Genomic DNA, 18,463 nt, shown 5'->3' with positions numbered 1-18,463 from the left:
GCATTTCAAGCAGGCAACAGAGGTCTGATCAGCCTCTAGCCTCTCCCCGTCGCCGAGCGCAATCCTCGACGTATCCCTCTCCCTGCGCGCACAAGGACCCACGGAGCCTAGCAAACTTCGTGTGAGTTTATTCAGAGCTCTTTGTCTCGAGTACTTTCTTCGGTTGGCGCGACGGGCTCGCGGTTTAGAGCCTCCAACCGGACAGGCTAGAAGAGTGTTCACGGGAAGGAACTCTAGTCCACCTCTCATCTTTTCTATTTGTAACCGCAACTCAAGCAAGTTTTCCTGCCTGCACCGCGACCATCTTCGGTGTAAGTAAACAATCTTAAATCAACCATTACGCGTCCATGCCTAATTCTAGCGTGTCGCCCGTTCTCTCCGATCCAGCATGCCCGGGCTGCTGGCCACAGCCCACGCAGAGCACAAAAAGGGTCTGCATATCGCTCCCGGCCCGCAGATGGCGACATGGATGGGATCGGGAGGCGGCCTGCACACCTTCCAGTCCTAATCTCTATGAAATCTATGAAGTACTAACAGTTTATTCTAAGACATTGCAAAGTGTATCTGAATGGTTATTTTGGGATTGCATCGCTGAATTAATGGCAAAAAAGCGTCAGTGTATTCAGCTGCTCGCTAAACCCTGATTAGAAAGATTATATTTGTACATACCAATCCCAAGATATTTCTGTTTAGGGACAAACACAGGTACAACTTGTCCAGAGACAAGTACGGTGTCTGTTCTTAGCCATTTTGACACAACATGCTAGAACTGACAAACTTTACTAAGGAAAAGTTAGTGTTGAAATTTGCTTAGAAACTGACTTAATTCTTAATTGAAGCAATGGAGGTCCTTGGTGTTGGAGAGCTAAATACTCACTTGTATACAGTTCCAGCCCCTGTGGATTTTTAGTTCTACAACATAGACCTACAAGCATTAATGACCCATAGATAAGTTCTTTTTTTTCTTTATAGTATTGACATCAAAAGTACAATTTTTTTAAAGTTTTTAATTTCATTTTATTTTTACGTAAACCTGAGTTTTCTTGGCATTTTTTGACTTTTCATTCATGCAGTAAAATATTTATTATTGAATTATTTAGATTTGCTGTTCAAGAACTGATATTTTAGTAACATGTAAGTGATGTTAGAAAAGTGATATTTTAGTTTGACTTGATGCTTAAATTAGTGAAAGTTAAGAAATAGACTACAGGATACCATAGTTTTCCTCTGAATCAAAGGAGATTTACAGTAGCACAAACCATATTATTGTATACTGTTATGATAATCACTTTAACCAAAACTTGGAGAAGCCATTTGAGATGTCTGGAATGTTACACCTGAATCTCAATGGTATCTCATTACTCCATATTCTGTCACAGAACCAACAAATCAGTTCAAAATAAGGTCATCATGCTCCTGATTCATTTTGTAGCTATCCAGCAAAGTACTGTTGTACGAAGGAAACTGATATTATTTTCTTTCACAAGAATTTCAATGCCAGTACTTACTTATATGAATGGTAGTTCTGCAATTCTGTTCTGCTAGGTTGACTCTGGGTTCTCCACCATTTTTTATCTAGATGCATGAGTTCTATCACCAGACTTCAGGTTTTGACATTTCCTTGGTATTTTTGTTTCTAGAACATGTTTATCAAGTCTGTCAGTAAGGATCTTAATCATAAGTCCCCTGTACCTCCTTGAAAGATCTGTAGGTCTGAAATTTGTTATATTTGCAAAATGCTAATTTCGCTGCTTACATTTTCAAGTCAACACTGACTTTCAGTCAGCAAAGAAAGACACAAATCACTTTCTGCTCTCAACTCTAGCAGTAATTTAAACAGCTGAGTTTCCCTTCCTCATTGTTTCCAAACTGGCTGAAAATCTTTCCTTGTATGTGCTCAGTGGTAAAACAATAAACAGACAAGTGCTTGTAGAATTTGCCCAGCTTTTCAATACCTTTTACTAAGTATTTATCTGTACTTGGAAATTTACCAAAATAGCTAGTTTGAAATAAATATTCTAAAATAATTCTGTTTGTGGATGTCCTTATTTCATAATAAGGACATCTACACTAATGCCAAAATAATATTGAATATAACTATTCTGGAATAGTTACTCCTGTAACTTTCCAAGTGTTGACAAGCCCATAAATTCTTCTAGCTAAGGCTTTGGAAACATCTGTGGGGTGGTTTTTATTCCCTATGGAAATTTTTCACCTTATGCCATAAGTAATGGTATTATGTTCCTTTTGTAATCTATATATTTTTATAATGTTAACATTTCTACTTGGTATTTCATTTAAGCCATGGGTAGGCATTACATTTTTAGTAAGAAATGCATCTTTTCATATAGCAGAAAGCTAGTGTATGGGTGGTTTGTAAAGAAAAAAACATGGCAATTCCACCAGAGAATGCTAGCCCTTTCCAATAGCAGCTTCTCCACAGCGTCAAGGTTTCTAGTGTCATGTGTTACATGTAGTGTGATATAATCCCACTTGAACCATCCCAAACAGGGGGGGAAAGGGGCCACTTGTTCATGTTTGAACAGTTGGAGACAGAGGCAGAACTTTTCAAGCGGGGGCCAGGATTCCCTAATCCTAAACTCTGCCCCTCCATCCCCCTCCTCCCATTGCCTGCCCACTCTGCCTGACTTTTTAAATTAAGAAATAAATGCTCTAAACGTGTACTCCCTACTAAGATTTATAGTTTCTGTAATTCATAAGATACACACCCAAGAAAACTGAAATTTCACAATGAAGGCCATTGTAGATGTGTTGCTTTGATCAAAACAATTAAGGTTAAAACAGACCTTTAAAAATAACACACCTGGAAGATGGTTATGGTACTTTCTTCATTCCAAGAAAGCCAATTTCTAACATAGTTTCCAAGATATTTTGCCATGAATGGTATCTTGAACTTTAATATTCACCAGCATATTTTCCTGGCGTATTGCAGTGCCAAGTCTTAGGAATGTAAGATTTATGGGATAAATATTTCTTTTCTCCCCCAACTTGAACCTTTACAATGAAGTAAAGATGAAGTAAAAATAAATAACTGTCCTTGGATTCCCAAGATCTTAATAGACAAACATTACTCTGGACTTATACAACGGGAATAGCTTGATTATTATTTTCAGCTGTGTTACCCAAAGCTTCATGCAAGGCAGTTTTTACACATCTTTCTCATAGAAGTGTTATCTGAAAGGACATATTTCACAGACAATTTTTGTTTGAACTTCATTAGTTCTTTGTAAATGTATTTTAGACTGGGTTTAAAAGTAGGTTTTTACATTGAAGAAATAAGATTTCTTAGTTACTACTGTAATTAACGCCCAATGTGATATTTTTCTGCCATTTGCAGCAGTAAACTCATTTCTGAGTTTTCAGCAATCGGCTCTAATATAATTATTTTAAATAAGGTTTTTGTTTTTGTTCCCTCAAACCTGTTTCATGGTGCTGTAGCGTGTTAAATCCGGCAGAGATGGCAGTGCACGTGGCCGGAGAGAAGGAAGTGCTGGTGGGGGTAAGTAGTAAACAACAATGATATTGCCTAAGTATTGAAGCTATCAGTGTTCCTAAAGAAAAGAGCTTTCCTTCAAGTGTTGTAAAACTGCTTATATTTATACATCTATTTGTGTTGAGCCCCATCGTAAGAGACAGTTTCCTTGCTGTGGGGCAGAAGGCCAGGGCAGATATTGTGAGCCAGAAGCCTTAAAGAGATCCAGGTAAGCTTAAGTGTGTGAAGGAAGAGGACATACAACAGCGAATCACTTGCCCCCTCCTCCCATGTTCTCTGTCCTAGCCAATGGAAAGCAGAGTGGTTTTGAAGCAGGGAGGGAATAGGCTGAGACCCTTGTTTTGCTCCACCTGCTGTCTTGATTTATCCCACACCCACTGGCCCCTCCCTCCCAGGATGATGTTCTTGACCATCTTCTCACTGAATGCAGCCGAGTGGGTATTTGCAGTTAGAGGAAAATTACCTATAAGAGCACAGGCTTCTGTATATGAGAAAAGAGAAAAAAAATATATACAGAATGGAATGGCCACACCATGTTACTCCTAAGTGACAAAATCATGAGTGACTTAGGCAGGTTATGACAAAAAAGCACTTAACAATTATTCATATCATGTGACATCATATTGAGTTCTGCTCATGTTTCAGGTTATGGGTATTCTTGTGCAATTGTTTTGTAAGGTTTTTTTAATAGAATTGTTTTTCTTATCCTTCTACCTACAAATGTCTTTGATACATTAATTCCAAGGTTCAAATGGAGCCGTGGAAATCTTTAATATAACCTGACCTAGCTTTTAAATATGTGTATAGAAACACTGCCTTTGCAGGATCTGCAGGGGTGGGAATGACTGTTGGATCTGTCAAGGAAACATGGAAATGTCTTTCCTTCTCTGATGGTGTGAAAAGGCTTTAGCTCTGCAGGGCCACAAGAGAGTCTTTGAAACCATTATATTTTTATATGTAGAAACACCTGGTTGTCTAGGATTGAATATCACCTGTTCTGGGCCTCAGGCCAAGGTAGCTGTAGGAGTGAAATGCCTCACTCTGGTAGTTCTTGAAGGGAATATTTTTGGAGCAGGGGTTGAAAAACTGCCTGAGTATTTGATATATTAGTATGAATCCTGCATAGATTAGTGAGCACAGTGCAGGTGAGGCAATCAAAAGTGGTTGAGAGTTTCATGTTTTTGTGCATATCAATGATAGCACCTCTGTGTGTGAGGAGGTAAAGGTCTTAACCAGTTTTCTCTCTTTTTCTTTAACCTGCACACACCCACATACTATTCTGTTATTTAATCATTCATTAATATTGAATTAATTCAATCTGAAATTGAAAAATGGAAGTTAGAGCAACACTGTACCTAGAAAACAAATAATCAGGTTATTTAAAATGTCTCCATTCTTGATAACTGATGTTTGTCTTGTTTTCACGCAGTTGAGGCTGGGAGACTCATGACACTTTGTAAATACTAGCGCTAAAATTCTTTTTAGTGGGCTGGCCATGGGGTCTGGCAGCAAAGCAGCCTCTTTTTGTGCCTGAAACTCCATTTCAGCACTAATCCATAGCAGGTGAAAATGGAGAAACATTGGAGCAAGCCAGGGGGATTCACAGTTAATGCAAACAGTGTCTCAGATGTCTGGGTAAGTGGCACTCAAGGGGCTCTTTCCTCTCAATTAGCAAAATGTAGCCATACCCTTGTTCGTGCAAGAGGTTAACATTGGCCTGAGAGAGAAAGTGACAATTTGTGATTTAGGGGACAAGGGTATATATAACTGAGAACAGCTAACCAGGGAGAAAAAAGTAAGATCTTAGCTGACAAGTTAAGACAGCATTGGAGCCCTGGTGCTAACATTTTGTCAATGCTACTTTGAAAGATAAAAATACATGCAGTAATTAATAAATAAATAAAAAGACAGTTAAACTCATTAGAAATTTGATCATAGGCTGTAGTAATACCAAGGCTTTGACTTTAGCCTCCTGGACAGATTCATATACCAAGCAAAGACTAAGTGCAGAGAGAATGTACAGACTCTTGAGACACTACCATTAGACATCAACTCTCAGTGGAGCAGCAGGGTCAGAATTGAGCTGCAACTGTTTATTCCTCCATAATTATATTTAGATTTATTTACACAGGTATATATTTATTATATCAGAATCCTGAAACACTGAAAAGAGTTCATGCTACAGGACCAAATCTTTGTAGCAGATGATCTAAGGAGACTTATTTATGCATATTTGGTGTAACTGCCCAAAGATCAAACAGTTTTGGAAATGGCTCAACAAATAAGCAGTGTTACAATGGAGCTGCTATACTACACCTCAAGTTATTTCTACTAGGATTCCCAAATAAAGTTGTGGCAAAAGGTACTACTTAAACTCTTCAGAAGCAGTCAAAGACACCACACATTTGATTACCAGAAATGCTAGCTCCAGGAAACTTTATCAATGAAGAAGTTGGCACACAAGAGGCAGCAGACATAAGGGCTATGTTGTAGTACAGCTTTTCCATTTACAGAGCTGTAGGGAGCCCCAGACAAACCAAGAACCTAAACACTTTTTTTCCCCCGTATGCCTGGCCTTGTTTTACAGGATCATAAGTCTGTATTTCCCAGTGTAAATATGCTGTGTACAGTCTGTGATGAGACACGTATGAAACATAAATGTAGGTTACTTTAGTTGCGATTTTTTAATACACTTTATGTTTATTGAAAAAACATGGCATGTCCACACTTCAGGATACAGTTCTTTGTCAGTAACCATAGGGAAAGTTGCTGAATTGTGAAGGATTAATTTTTTTAAAGTTTTTTTTGTTAATAATTTTTATTTGTCCCCTCTTGTAACCCCAGTTTGGTATGTTTACTTCGCTTGATTTTTTTTTTCCAAAGATCTTTTTCATATCTTCTTTTGGTATCCTATTAGTTGTAGGATCAATAATAGTGGACACAATACCTACAACATGTGTAAGAGGATTTGCATAAATAAATAGGTGGTATGTAAAATATAAAAGGGAGACTGAGAAAATGGAAGTCTATGTGAGGGTCAGTGAAAGACTGTAAATATATTTTTAAAAATCAGTTTGTGTTATCCAACCTTTTGGTTCCTTTTGAAGAATTTTTGCACAAATTCTAAAATCGCTACAACTCGTATTGTTTGTAAACTTCTCTACAGAAATGTTTACCGGAGTCTTTTAAGCAGTCTCAGGATTCTTTCTTTTTCAAGTAGAGAGCTAACAAACATCTTCTTTCACTTAAGAGCTGAGAAATAAGTTTAGAGTTATTATAACACACAGTCTAGACTTAAAGGGTCTAAAGGCAGTTTCAAAGATTGTACCAAATATGGCTATTTAAAATTTGACTACTCTTGGTACTCCTACCATAGCTATAAAAATTCTCTCTCCCTAGAAAACCATCAGATACATATTTTTAATTTATAATGGTATGTGGCAGTATTGTACCAATCAGTCACACTGTAATGTTTTTTCTGTAATAAAAAAAAACACAAACAGATGTATTTCTGAATTTGGGACCAGTGATCAAAGACTTCTTTTCCTATGCTTTTCCCATTTAGTCAGGTAAGTGTTTTTATCCTCTTATCAAGTTTTATGAATTTGTTTTAGATGCTCAGGATTAAACCTCTAGTACCTGGGAACCAGGACTTTGTTTCTGCAGTTTTGTGCAAGTTTTTGGAGGTTTGGCCTGTATGTAAGGGAGACAAGGGTCCCAAGCCCTCATTAATGTAATAGTATTTACTTGGATTTCAAACTTGAACCAGTCTCTGAAAGCGGAATATTGTACTTGATGGAAGAAGCCATATGGCAGTGGGCAGCAGCCCACTTCGGGGTTTGACAGGCTACACTCCCTGCCTTTTTTGACATTGCAAACATGTTCCAAAGGTAGAAAGATATGAAGAAAACTATGGGAATTTCATTGTTCCTTTTCCCTTCTTCATCCCTCCTGCAGTTATCTCCATGGAAGGACCTCATCTCACCTTTTCTGTTCACGCACATGCTTTAGTAGAGTCTACAGGGAACTACCATATTTTTTATATGAGGAAAGGACATATTTGGATTTAGCAGCAGGCATCCCAAGCTTTCTTACTGCCCTGCAGCAAAGATTGCACCATCAGTTGCATTTTCAGTTGGATTTGCATTTAGCCATCCCTTCATGTTCTTTTAATTCACAGTACATTAGAATGGTCTGAATATGTTTTTGTCCTAGCACACCTCAGGGCTTAGCTGAACTTCCATGCCAGAAGCGGTTTTCATTTAAACACACGTTTGGATAGAGGACTTTGTATGTGGTGGGCGGGTGTTGAACTCATTAACTTTTGGCCCAGTTCAGAGCATGGTTTTTCTCCAAGGCAGCATCACCAAGCCAGAGTGTGTGTGTGTGTGCGTGCGTGCGCACGTGTGTGTGTGTGTGTGTGTGTGTGTGTGTACACGAGAGTGAGAGAAAGCGAGCTGCATAAACATATTTTGGGTCATTAAAGCACTCAAATTAACTGCTATTATAAACAACCTACACCCCCATTATAAACTTTAGCACCCATACCTAAGTCCCTTTGAAATTTTAAGAGGATGTAGATCTAACTAAATGATTTCATCTTCATATCATGGGAGAAGAAAGTTATCATGCATTTTTGTAACTCATAGTCTCAGTGACATGAAGTAGTGCTAAAAATCAAAATCAGTGCATTCTACAATATAGGAGGAACTGCTTGCATAATAATTCTCTTTCTTACTTCTAGGATTTACCACCAGTAAATGTTTGCTTAGAAATATCAGTTGTAAATCTGTACATTTTGACTGATGTGGTATAAATGTTACTAATCTGCCAAATAAGAAGTACAAAAACATTGACAAAGAAATTATACCATTTACAGCTGAGTAGAGCAGTGCCAAAACCTTTAACCACTTTAAAGTTGAACTGTTTGCATAATATTTGGCTGTACTTTCTCCCACATAAAAGTAACCAGTTTTCTGACTTACTGTTAGTTTTACACGTTGTTTTTAATTTGGTTTTAATTTATACTTTTAAAAATCTGGTCCATTGTCTGTATGTAAAATAATTAACTCTCTTTTTTTTTAAATACAGTTGAAAGAGTAAAACTTAACAGAATATATTTTCCATTTATCCCATACACTAAGGAGAACATTCAGGATTTGACTTTTGAAGACCCACAAGGAAGGAAAATCTGATTTAATATTGTGTTTGTACCCTTACCTTACCTTCTTTCATACACTGTGGGCGCATCTACACAAGATGCTTTACTGCACAGTAGAACTAATTACTGTGCAGTAAGTGTCCATGTCTGCATGTGCAGACTCTTACTGCACAGTAATTGGCTCTAATTGTGAGTAAATTTGCTACCTGCAAATGCAAGTAGCAAATTTATTTGAGATTACTTACTGCGCAGTAGCATACATGTAGACACCTGACCAGGAGCAAATGTGCTCCTAGTCAAGCAAGGGATGGGAAATTGCTCCCTGCTCCCAGGAGCTGCCTGTTACTGAGGCAGGCTCAGCCACTGGAGTCTGGACAGGGACAATGTCCCCCTGCCCCAGTAGCAGGGAGCTCCCAGTCCCCACTCCCTGGTCATGGGGCCAGGCTGGGAGATCCTTATCTTCCATCCCAAACCCCGCAGGCACAAAACCCGAGCTGGGAGATCCTTAATTACTATGATAAGGATCCCAGTTGCAGAGCTGGCCCTGGGAGATAAGGATCCTCCAGCCTGGGCCCCACGATCTTGGAGCAGGGGCTGGGAGCTCCCTGCTGCCCAGGCAGGGTAACGTTGTCATCACTCAGGCTTCAGTGGTGGAGTCCTCCCTGGCAGCAGGCAGCTCTCAGGGACTAGGAGCAATGTCCCGGGCCCCATCAGGAGACAGCTTTCTCCTGGCCCCTGTGCTACTACCCAGGGGAAGCCTAGAGCTCCCCCTGGCTGCTGCAGGGGCCTGTTGCAGGACCTCCACAGGGAGTGGGAGCAGTCTGCTGCTAGAAGCAGCAAATCTGCTCCCATGTCCCTGAACATGTAGACACATGCCCAGGAGAGTTTACTTTTGAGTATTTTAGTAAACTGCTCCCAGATGATTTGCACATATAGATACACTGTGTAAGTAACAGCAAATGTTGTGTGATTTTTATTAACTTTAATAAATATCAGCAAACAACTTATTACTCGTTTCTTTATATAGAACTTGCACTAATGATTAAGCACATTGATTAAGAGGTTAGAGTTGGATTGTGGTGACAAAATCTGCCTGTCAAATCAAACTAAATTTATCTGTTTTTGTGTTCACATTCCTTAAAAGGTTTTTGAAACAAAGTCAAGAAAAGCATTCTTTCACAATATTTTAGTGGCATTTGGACTGAGTCAGTAAATTAATGGCCATTTAGATCAGAATAAATGATTCATTTGAAGATTATCTCTTAAATTGCATTGAAAAATAGTAACTGATATATAATGTCTGTTTAGTTATTTACTGATCTTCCATTAAAAAAAATAAAAATATAATTAAATGTTAGAAACTGCATAAAAAGGATACTGTTCTCATTGTGTACATTACATTTTTCTAATGTCAGAGTTAAATAATAAACCTCCTTTACTGTTTTTACTAGTACTGGAATAATGTGGCAGATTTATTTGCAGTCTGGGGAATGTTTAATGTGGCCCTTCTACTGCAAGTCCTTGTTTAGTCTTATAATCGAAGTCAGAATCTATACTTTTATCAGAAAAAAACCTATCAAACATTCCCTGCATTCAGAGTTTCCACTATTTTCCTTTGTTGATATTATCTTTATTATTTCTTTTCTTCTCCATTCACACATTTTTCATTTGAATGTTGTAATAAGTTTGGGGATTTGTCCCATGTGTGGGGTTGTTTTGACTCTTTCTTTACATGTTCTTTACTTTCCTGTTTCTCTAGCTGTCTTTTCTCCTGAAAATAGGCAAAGTCCTTTATCGGAAATGTTAAAAGGTTTGTGTCAATTATTCTCTAATCAAGCATTATACATTTTTAAACTTAATATTTAACAACTTTTTTTTAATTATTAGAAGTGCAGACAGTAAGTGACCCCTTTGGTGAAACGGGTTGAACTTCCACAACTCATTACTGGGACCATGTATTAAAACACAGCTGATTTTCTGTTCACTATAGAAGGTAGATCTTATCTCTGAAGTGTGCAGATTTGTATTGGAATGCATTCAAAGCTAGCTTTTGCTCTGAAATTTACCTGATAGTGTGTGGGATCTCAAGAGCTACAGTCTACACTGCAAGATTGTTCCATGGAGTTGGCCTACTTACACCTATATATATAAATGATTTATGAGCAAACAAAGCTGCAAAATGTAAAAATTTCATGATAGAAGTTTTTGTTTCTTACATCACATGTTACAGAAGTCTCTGCAAGCCTCTTAAGAATTACTTTGCTGACAGTCAAGTCCTACAGCTTGGGCAAGACACTCAGTGGAGTAAAAGCATTATCCTTATGATAGTGGGAAGTACTTTTCTTTTCCATTGATCATAATCCCGAAGATGGAGTTTTGTCTGAATAGAGGCTTAGAGCAGTAATTCTCAGCCAGGGTACTGTAGGTACCTGGGGATACCACAAGATCCTTTTAAAGGTGCTGCAGGGTGCTCTGTAATATTAGCCCTGTTAGGTATGAAAACACCTGCACATGATTCACAAGATAATCCACAGATTTCAAATAAGAATCCATAGTGTCAAAACATTCTGGCCTGCTGTGGTCTTCCTGAGTTCTTTGCAACAGAATTTCGCTGTTATTTTTCTGTTGCCAAAAACAAGTGAAAGGTAAGAATTGGTATTTTCTGATATTATAAAGTTGGAAAAAAATAGGAGGCAAACATTTTGCTCATTGCGGGTGATACTACGTAGCACTGGTATAAGATATAAATAAGTTCTACGTCATTTGGTCAGTTTGGGCATGCTTCCATGTTGTGATATTCTCTTGTGTTCTTCACTAGCATTAAGGTGTAAATCCTCCAGGCCTATATCCACAAAGTGACCTAGGCAGCATCTACACATTTATTAATGCTCTTTAGTTACTGCACTTTTAGTTTAATACTTCCTTAATGAAGTACGAACTGAATGTGCAGTAACTACATTTACTGTGCAGTAGTGCAGTGAACATTTTTTTTTTGTGATGGTTACTGTGCAGTAACCTAATAACACAGCACAGTAGCTTATTAGCATGGTTTTTGACTGGCACATTACTGTGCAGTGTTATTAGTAGGGCTGCACCGATAAAGATTATTTTGGCCAATCGGCTGATTATTAACTAGTCATATCAGCCAATCTGATAGCCGATATGCAGCCCAGCAGTGTGGAGAGCAGTGTCTGGCCAGTAAGACAATGGGGGGCCCCCACTATGAAAGGATCTCCCAGTGCAAGGGGTGTCCAGCTTTGCCCTAGCTCCATTCCCTCCCTCACCGTGGGGGGCCTCAATCTGCACCCCCCCACGCCTCTCTCCCCACCACCCCCGGCTTACCAGCCAGATGGTGGTTTCCAAGCTGCCGGGCTGCATTTCTGGCCATGTGCGTGCAGCAGCTGTGCACATGAATGTAGCATTTATCAGTGATATTGGCCATGCCAGGCAAAAAAAGCCGATCCATTTTCCTTTTATTGATGCCAATCCTATATGGACCAATATATCAGTGCAACTCTAGTTATTAGACTACTGCACAATAAGCATCTTGTGTAGATGTGCCCCTAGAGACCTAACTACCATGGCAGGCACCAAAGTCCAAAATGTAGATCCTCAAAAACACCACTTAGTTGCAGCCAAACCTTAAGGCACCTAAACTCTGTAGGTATCTAAATTTCCAACAGTAAAGTCCCCTAGATGCCTAGATGTCCTTTTCCGGAGATGTCTAGAAGTACCTCACTCCTAAGTTTGGGGCTTTTTTTTCATCTAACCCACTTAGGGATTACAAATTAGATGTTTTTTTGCATGTTTTCACTGCAGAGCCTGATCCAGTCAGCATTCTAGATGATGGAATTAGAGCACATCCAACAAATCAGGCTGTATACAGAACATAAGAAGCAGGGGAGTAGATGGTGAAAGTGGTTGTCTTCCTTTTTTACCCACTATCATAGTGATTAAAGCAGTCGCCCATCACATAGGAGTCTCATATTCAAACTTGTACTCTGCCTGAGGGTTTCTGAACCCACTTGACCCACCATCCCAGAACAATGCCTAGGGTTGAAGCTGAAAGACTGAAATATTTAAATTAAAGGGGGGGCGGGGGAGGGGGCTGCCCAGCTACCTACAAATTAAGCACTTCAAAATTCAGTTGATAGTACCTGAGTCCACTTTGTGGATCTGACTGTTTTTACCAGGTTTATAAAGAAGAGGCTCTCCTTCCCCCTTCCTAGGATAAAACCAACCCATTAGAGCATTCTGAAAATGTTTCTTCTGAGCTCAACTTGTATATCATTCTAGAATATTTATATTAAAGATAGTTTCTAACTGCGACCCATTAATAAAACCTTGAGCCGTCTTATTTTTGCATGACTCTTAAAATTAAAAGGGAAAAAAATCTGTTAGAGAAGCCTGGAAAGGAAGAAGAATGGATAGAGCCATTGGTAATTGTTAGTATGGAGTGGTTGCCATTGTTCTTGAATACTGAAGAAAAGAGTGGATAGAGTTATGAACTATAGGTCCTTCATTTGTCTGAATCCAGAGCATTTCTAGGAGATAGTTTACTTAAAAAGGAACACAGGACAGTTGATTTCAGAGTTGTATCAATAATTAACAGATCTTCACTTCTGTCCATCCATCTCAGCCTTGGCATCAAGAGAACCTGTATTATCAAATTCAGATAACTACATTGGTAATATTCTGAAACTTGGCTAGATTCTGAAAAAGTAAGCAAGCTGGAAAACATATGAGTATCTAAATGTGATGATCCTTAGTTAGACCTTGGAGTATTAGAAAACTCCTTGTAGTGCTTTTTACATGTTGCAAAAGAAGTACCTTAATGTTTTACTCCACTGCATATTGTTTAATACATTAAACCAAACAAGATAAATTTTCTCCTGGAAATGAAAACCAAATTAATTAAAACTTACTTCAGCAAACAAAATAGTACACTTGCTATAAAATGTGGAAAAGAGATTCAGAGGCACCGTGCGACTAGTACATTGAACGTGAATAGCTGGAATGTTGCTGTGGCAATAGACTGTTAATCTGACTTCTACTCTGTCCGAGGCAGCCGCATTCCATGGGGCCCTGCTGCAAACTGAGCTGCGACTATAATGTTTACAGCAAGATGCCAAGCTGGACTGGATGCATGCACTATGTTCGACTGCCACGCTCATAGCATGTGCCAAACACACTGTTCTCATGAAAAGCAAAATAATGTGGATTTAAGACCCATATTCTGATAAGCAAATCATACCAATAAGAAATACTTATATGCATTGTAAGAGGCATCATTTGTACTTATTTTAATCCATTTTAAACCCCAAGTGTTACTTTTCTACAAATTAAAGAAATATTTTTAGTGGCCAAAAATACTGAATACCAAATGGTTGAATGCCCCTTCAAGTTAGCGTGGCTGTGTATTTCCATGTGGCAGGAAGAGTAGATATGCATCTTTATAGACTAACTAAATAAGAAATAGAGAGAGAGAGAGAAAGAACACGAGCTTTCATGACCCAAGTTCACATCATCAAATGTGCAAACTGCTCTCGTCCTTGACAGCCAAACAGTAGAGAGCCCAGATTCTTGGCAGGGCTGGATTCCTTACTGCCTGCAAATATGAGGGAAATACCCAGGAATATACAGAGCCAAAGTGGGCGTGTCTACACATGCATTTACTCCAGCCTAGATTTACTCTTCAGTAAACTACTCTAGAGTAAGGGTTTTTGGATAGGTGTCTACACATGCAGGGATTAGGAAGATATGCTCCCAGTACCCTGAAGCCCTGCAATGGGCCCCTGCTGCCACCAGGGGGAGCTCCAGGATCCCCTTGGGTACTAGCCCAGGGACACTGTCTTCTTGCCCCAGCAGCAGGGAGCTCCTGGCCCTGGCACCCCAATCAGGGGCATGGGGCTTGGAAAGAGCTGCAGGAGAGGGGCAGGTCTCAGCCTCCTGCCCCGATCTGCTGGTGGGGCAGCTAGTAGCAACTAGCTACCAGCAGATTGGGGCAGGAGGCTGAGATCTGCCCCTGCAGCTCTTTCCAAGCCCCATGCCTCAATCACCCAATCGGGGCACAGGGCTGGGACCTGCCCCTGACTGAAACAGTTCCCAGCTAGTCCCAGGCTGCGCAGGGAAGTCTGCATGTGCATCCTGGAGCTGGCTGGGGACTGCCCAAAACAGGACAGTCCCCCGCCACTTCCAGGCTGCACATGCTTCCCCATGCAGCCTTGGGCTGGCTGGGAACTGTCCCAGTCAGGGACAAGTCACAGCCAGCTCCAGGCTGGACAGGAAACTATCCCCATGCAAGGAGCTCCCAACCCATGCTCCACAATTGGGGAGCGAGGGCTGGAAGCTCCCTGCTGCTGGGACAGGGGGGATATTGTCCCCACCTGGGCATGCAGGGGCAGGGGTTGGGGATCTTGTTCCCTGCCCAGCTCTGTGAGTACAGACCTGGTGGGGGAGAACTGACTGGGGAGCTTGTTCCCCCCTGTTCTGTGCTCACGGAGCTGGGCAGGGAACAGGCTTCTCAGCCCTTGCCAGCAGGGAGCTCCCAGTGCCAGCTCCGCAGGGGCACTGCTGGGAGGTGCTTATCTCTCAGGCCAAGTTCTGTGGTCATGGGGCTTGGGTTGGGATACCCTTATCTCCCCGCCTGAGCTCTGCTGTCATAGGGCTCGGGCTGGAAGACCCTTATGTCAGGGTCTCGGGCTGGGAGACTGTAGGGCTCAGTCTGGGAGATGAGGGTCTCCCAGCCCCCACTCCCCAATTGCGATCTTGGAGTGGGGAGCTTGGAGCTCCCTGATGCCAGGGCAGGGGGACATAGTCCCTGTCTGGGGTCCTATGGGGGAACCCGCCCTAGCAGCAAACAGCTCTCAGGAACAGGGAACAAACTCCTGTCCCCTTGTAGAGAGCGGACCAGGAGCTTCCGGTCAGGTGTCTACATAAGTGTTACAGCGCCATTACTAATGCCGAGTAAATTTGTTACTTGCATTTGCAGGTAGCAGCTTTACTCAGTATTAGGGAAGTTTACTGCAAAGTAAACATGCATGTGTAGATGCACGTGCTTACTTCACAGTAAACGATGGTAATATGATGTTAAGCATCTCGTGTAGCTGTGCCCAGTATGTAGCTGCATAGGATTGTTGAGGTGCTCTGGCTGTTTGCTGAAGATTTAGTTCAGTGGGTTGCTTCTCTGATCAGCTGTGTGGGATCACTGCTGGGCTCCAGCTGAATGAAGAAGAGGCCTTTTGAAGTGAAAAACTTACTGCTGTCAAGTTAGGCAGGTTGTGAACCACCGAGATGCTAATGATCTGGGTGCTGTTGTCCAGGTGCTGGGTGAGGAAAAAATGCCTCAATATAAAATTTAATTCAAATGAAGTGGTTCACTTTAATTTGCCTACTGCCATATTTTGATTTCATTGAATATCTGACAACATTTATGTCTCTCTACTATAATGTTCTTTTAACAGATACTGGCAGCACCAAAGGGGAGCGACTAAGTGTCAAACTAAGATCTTTGTCTGGAGCAAATGAGCCCTATGAAAGCAGCAGCAATAAAGAAATAGGTAAAGTAACCTGCAGGACCTTCCCAGAAGCCCTATTCTTCTGGTCAAAGGAAAGAAAAAACTGTTGGCAGTCTTACTGAAGTTGTCAATGACCTAGTTGCTTGTGGTAGCATTTTCCTCTTGAACAAATGTGAAAAGTGATTATAGCTCCATTGTATCATGGTTATAAAATCATTGTAAATACATATAGATAAAATAAAAGGACCCAGTCAGTTTCAGTTAATGATTTAAACCACTATTATCTGCTTCCTGAATGCTTTTGCTACTGTTTTATAGGTCTACAGTCACAAGTTCTTATTTTATTAAGGTAGGATTTTCAGAGACTAAAGGAGATAAGGATTCAAAATGCACTGGGATGATTAATGCCCTGGACCTGTCTACCATTTTCCTCTTCCAGGCACCCTCCCAAAAGCTAGTTCTCTAAAACTCAGTAGTAGTAATAAAAAGGAGGACAGGATTTTAGAAAGAAACTATAGCCGCCACTATATATCTGCTACTCCATTTACTCTCTCTCATTGCCTGCCAGTGTTACCATTGTTTGGTCTTAATGTAGGATCATGCCTATGTTTCTAACAGTAGCTGTTCCCAATACATTTAACTCTACAGGACATGGGGAAGAAATGGATCCCTTGCCCAGAAAAGTTGTGTACATGTATAGGCTGTTATATACAATTCCTTATTTTAGTCTGATGTTCCTGATACAGGCTATGTTATAAGCAATTTTATGTTTCAGCTTTGGGTTTTTTTTAAATCCTAGATGCCTCATACATAGATCCACTTGGTCCACAGGCAGAGAGACCAAAGACTGCAGTCAGAAAAAAAACTGAAGAAGATGATTTTGCTGATGAAGAGTTAGGAGAAGATTTGCTTCCAGAATAATGGGCTGTACCTTCTAACATTTCACCTTTTAAAAGTTTTGAAAGAAAATAATACTTTTGCATTAGTTTTTAATAAAATGTGAAAAATTCTGTTTTGTATTCATAGTGAGTTATGTATAAAATGGTAGAGGTGAAATAAACAGTTTCTATTATAAAAGTAATTAAAATATGTGCATTTTTTGTTGTTTGGGTTATACATGAATATGGCGCACAGATACTTTTGTAACACACTGATTGTTCATTCTCCCATGTGTATAAAGCTTTTGGTTGCAGATACATGTGTAACTTTATCAAGCATAGTTGATTCTACCATTTCTTTTTTCAACCCCAAATATGCAAACTTTGTGAGGTTGGGTGTTAGACATACCGAGTTCAAGGCCACAATTTATTTGTAATTAATATGAACTGATTGATAATACTGGCCATTACATTGTCATCTCTGGGGCCACAAGTCCCTACTAATAACCCTGAGTCTGGAATATTTTCTCAACTTCTGTTGTTGTAAGTTTTAAAAAATGTGCCCAGTTCCTGATTGGGCAGCACCTCTGCAGAATAGGATCTGGGGGTTACAATGAACAATAAGCTGAATATGATCCAGCAGTGTGCCCCTGTTGCCAGTAAGGCTAATGCCATACTGGGCTGCATTGGTAGGAGTGTTGCCAGCAGGTCAAGGGAAGTGATTATTCCCCTCTATTCAGCACCGGGGAGGCCGCATCTGAAGTACTGTGTTCAGTTTTGGGCCCCTCACTACAAAAAGCATGTGGACAAATTGGAGAGAGTCCAGGGGAGGGCAACAAAAAGGGTTAGGGGGTTAGCCGACATGACTTACGGGGAGAGGCTGAGGGAACTGGGCTTATTCAGTAGGAAGGGAATCTCCCACTAGGAGTTTTAAAAAACTCCCAGAAGAGTAAGCAAGGAAGGAGGAAGAAAACTGTGAGCAGACCAACTTGCTACAAGAAGGGACCAGGCTATTGTGCTAGATCTAGCACCAAAGGGCTCCCTTCCTAGTGCCTGGGACAGGGCAGAAGCATTTGTGTTGATTTATTTGCCTGTTTGCTACTTAAAGACTTTTTATTTGGGAGGACTGCCTGAGAAGCTCCTCATGGAGCAAAACCTGCCTGCAGAAAGCAGCAGGCTAGACAACCCTCTTGCACTAACTTAGCATTGAATAAAATTTGTATTGAACAGCTCAGATATTAGATGCACTTGCCTATCATGAGTGACCAGTGTTACAGTGCCCTGGCTCTCTTCCAGTTACCAGCATCACAAAAACAAAACAAAAAAAAGGAGGGGGGGAGGGAAAGCAATAGCAACAGAAGAGGGAAAATTCCTTCCTGGCCCCATTGGCAAC

The 18,463-nt window shown here is 40.5% G+C and overlaps 1 protein-coding gene across 1 annotated transcript in view; it reads left to right on the top strand.

Moving 5' to 3' along the window:
• IFT88 (intraflagellar transport 88) overlaps positions 1-17,267 on the top strand; it is an 85,628-nt gene extending 68,361 nt beyond the window's left edge. The window contains 4 exon segments of the mRNA XM_025196634.1: positions 3,460-3,520; positions 10,435-10,485; positions 16,139-16,234; positions 16,992-17,267. Of these exon segments, the coding sequence (XP_025052419.1) occupies positions 3,460-3,520; positions 10,435-10,485; positions 16,139-16,234; positions 16,992-17,113 (330 nt within the window). The 3' untranslated portion in view covers positions 17,114-17,267.
• The last annotated feature ends 1,196 nt before the right edge of the window (positions 17,268-18,463 follow it).

Source organism: Alligator sinensis, unplaced genomic scaffold, assembly GCF_000455745.1.
Source record: "Alligator sinensis unplaced genomic scaffold, ASM45574v1 scaffold777_1, whole genome shotgun sequence".
Taxonomy (NCBI): domain Eukaryota; kingdom Metazoa; phylum Chordata; order Crocodylia; family Alligatoridae; genus Alligator; species Alligator sinensis.
Note: the sequence above shows the minus strand (reverse complement) of the source record. Positions and strands in the feature narration are given on the sequence as shown.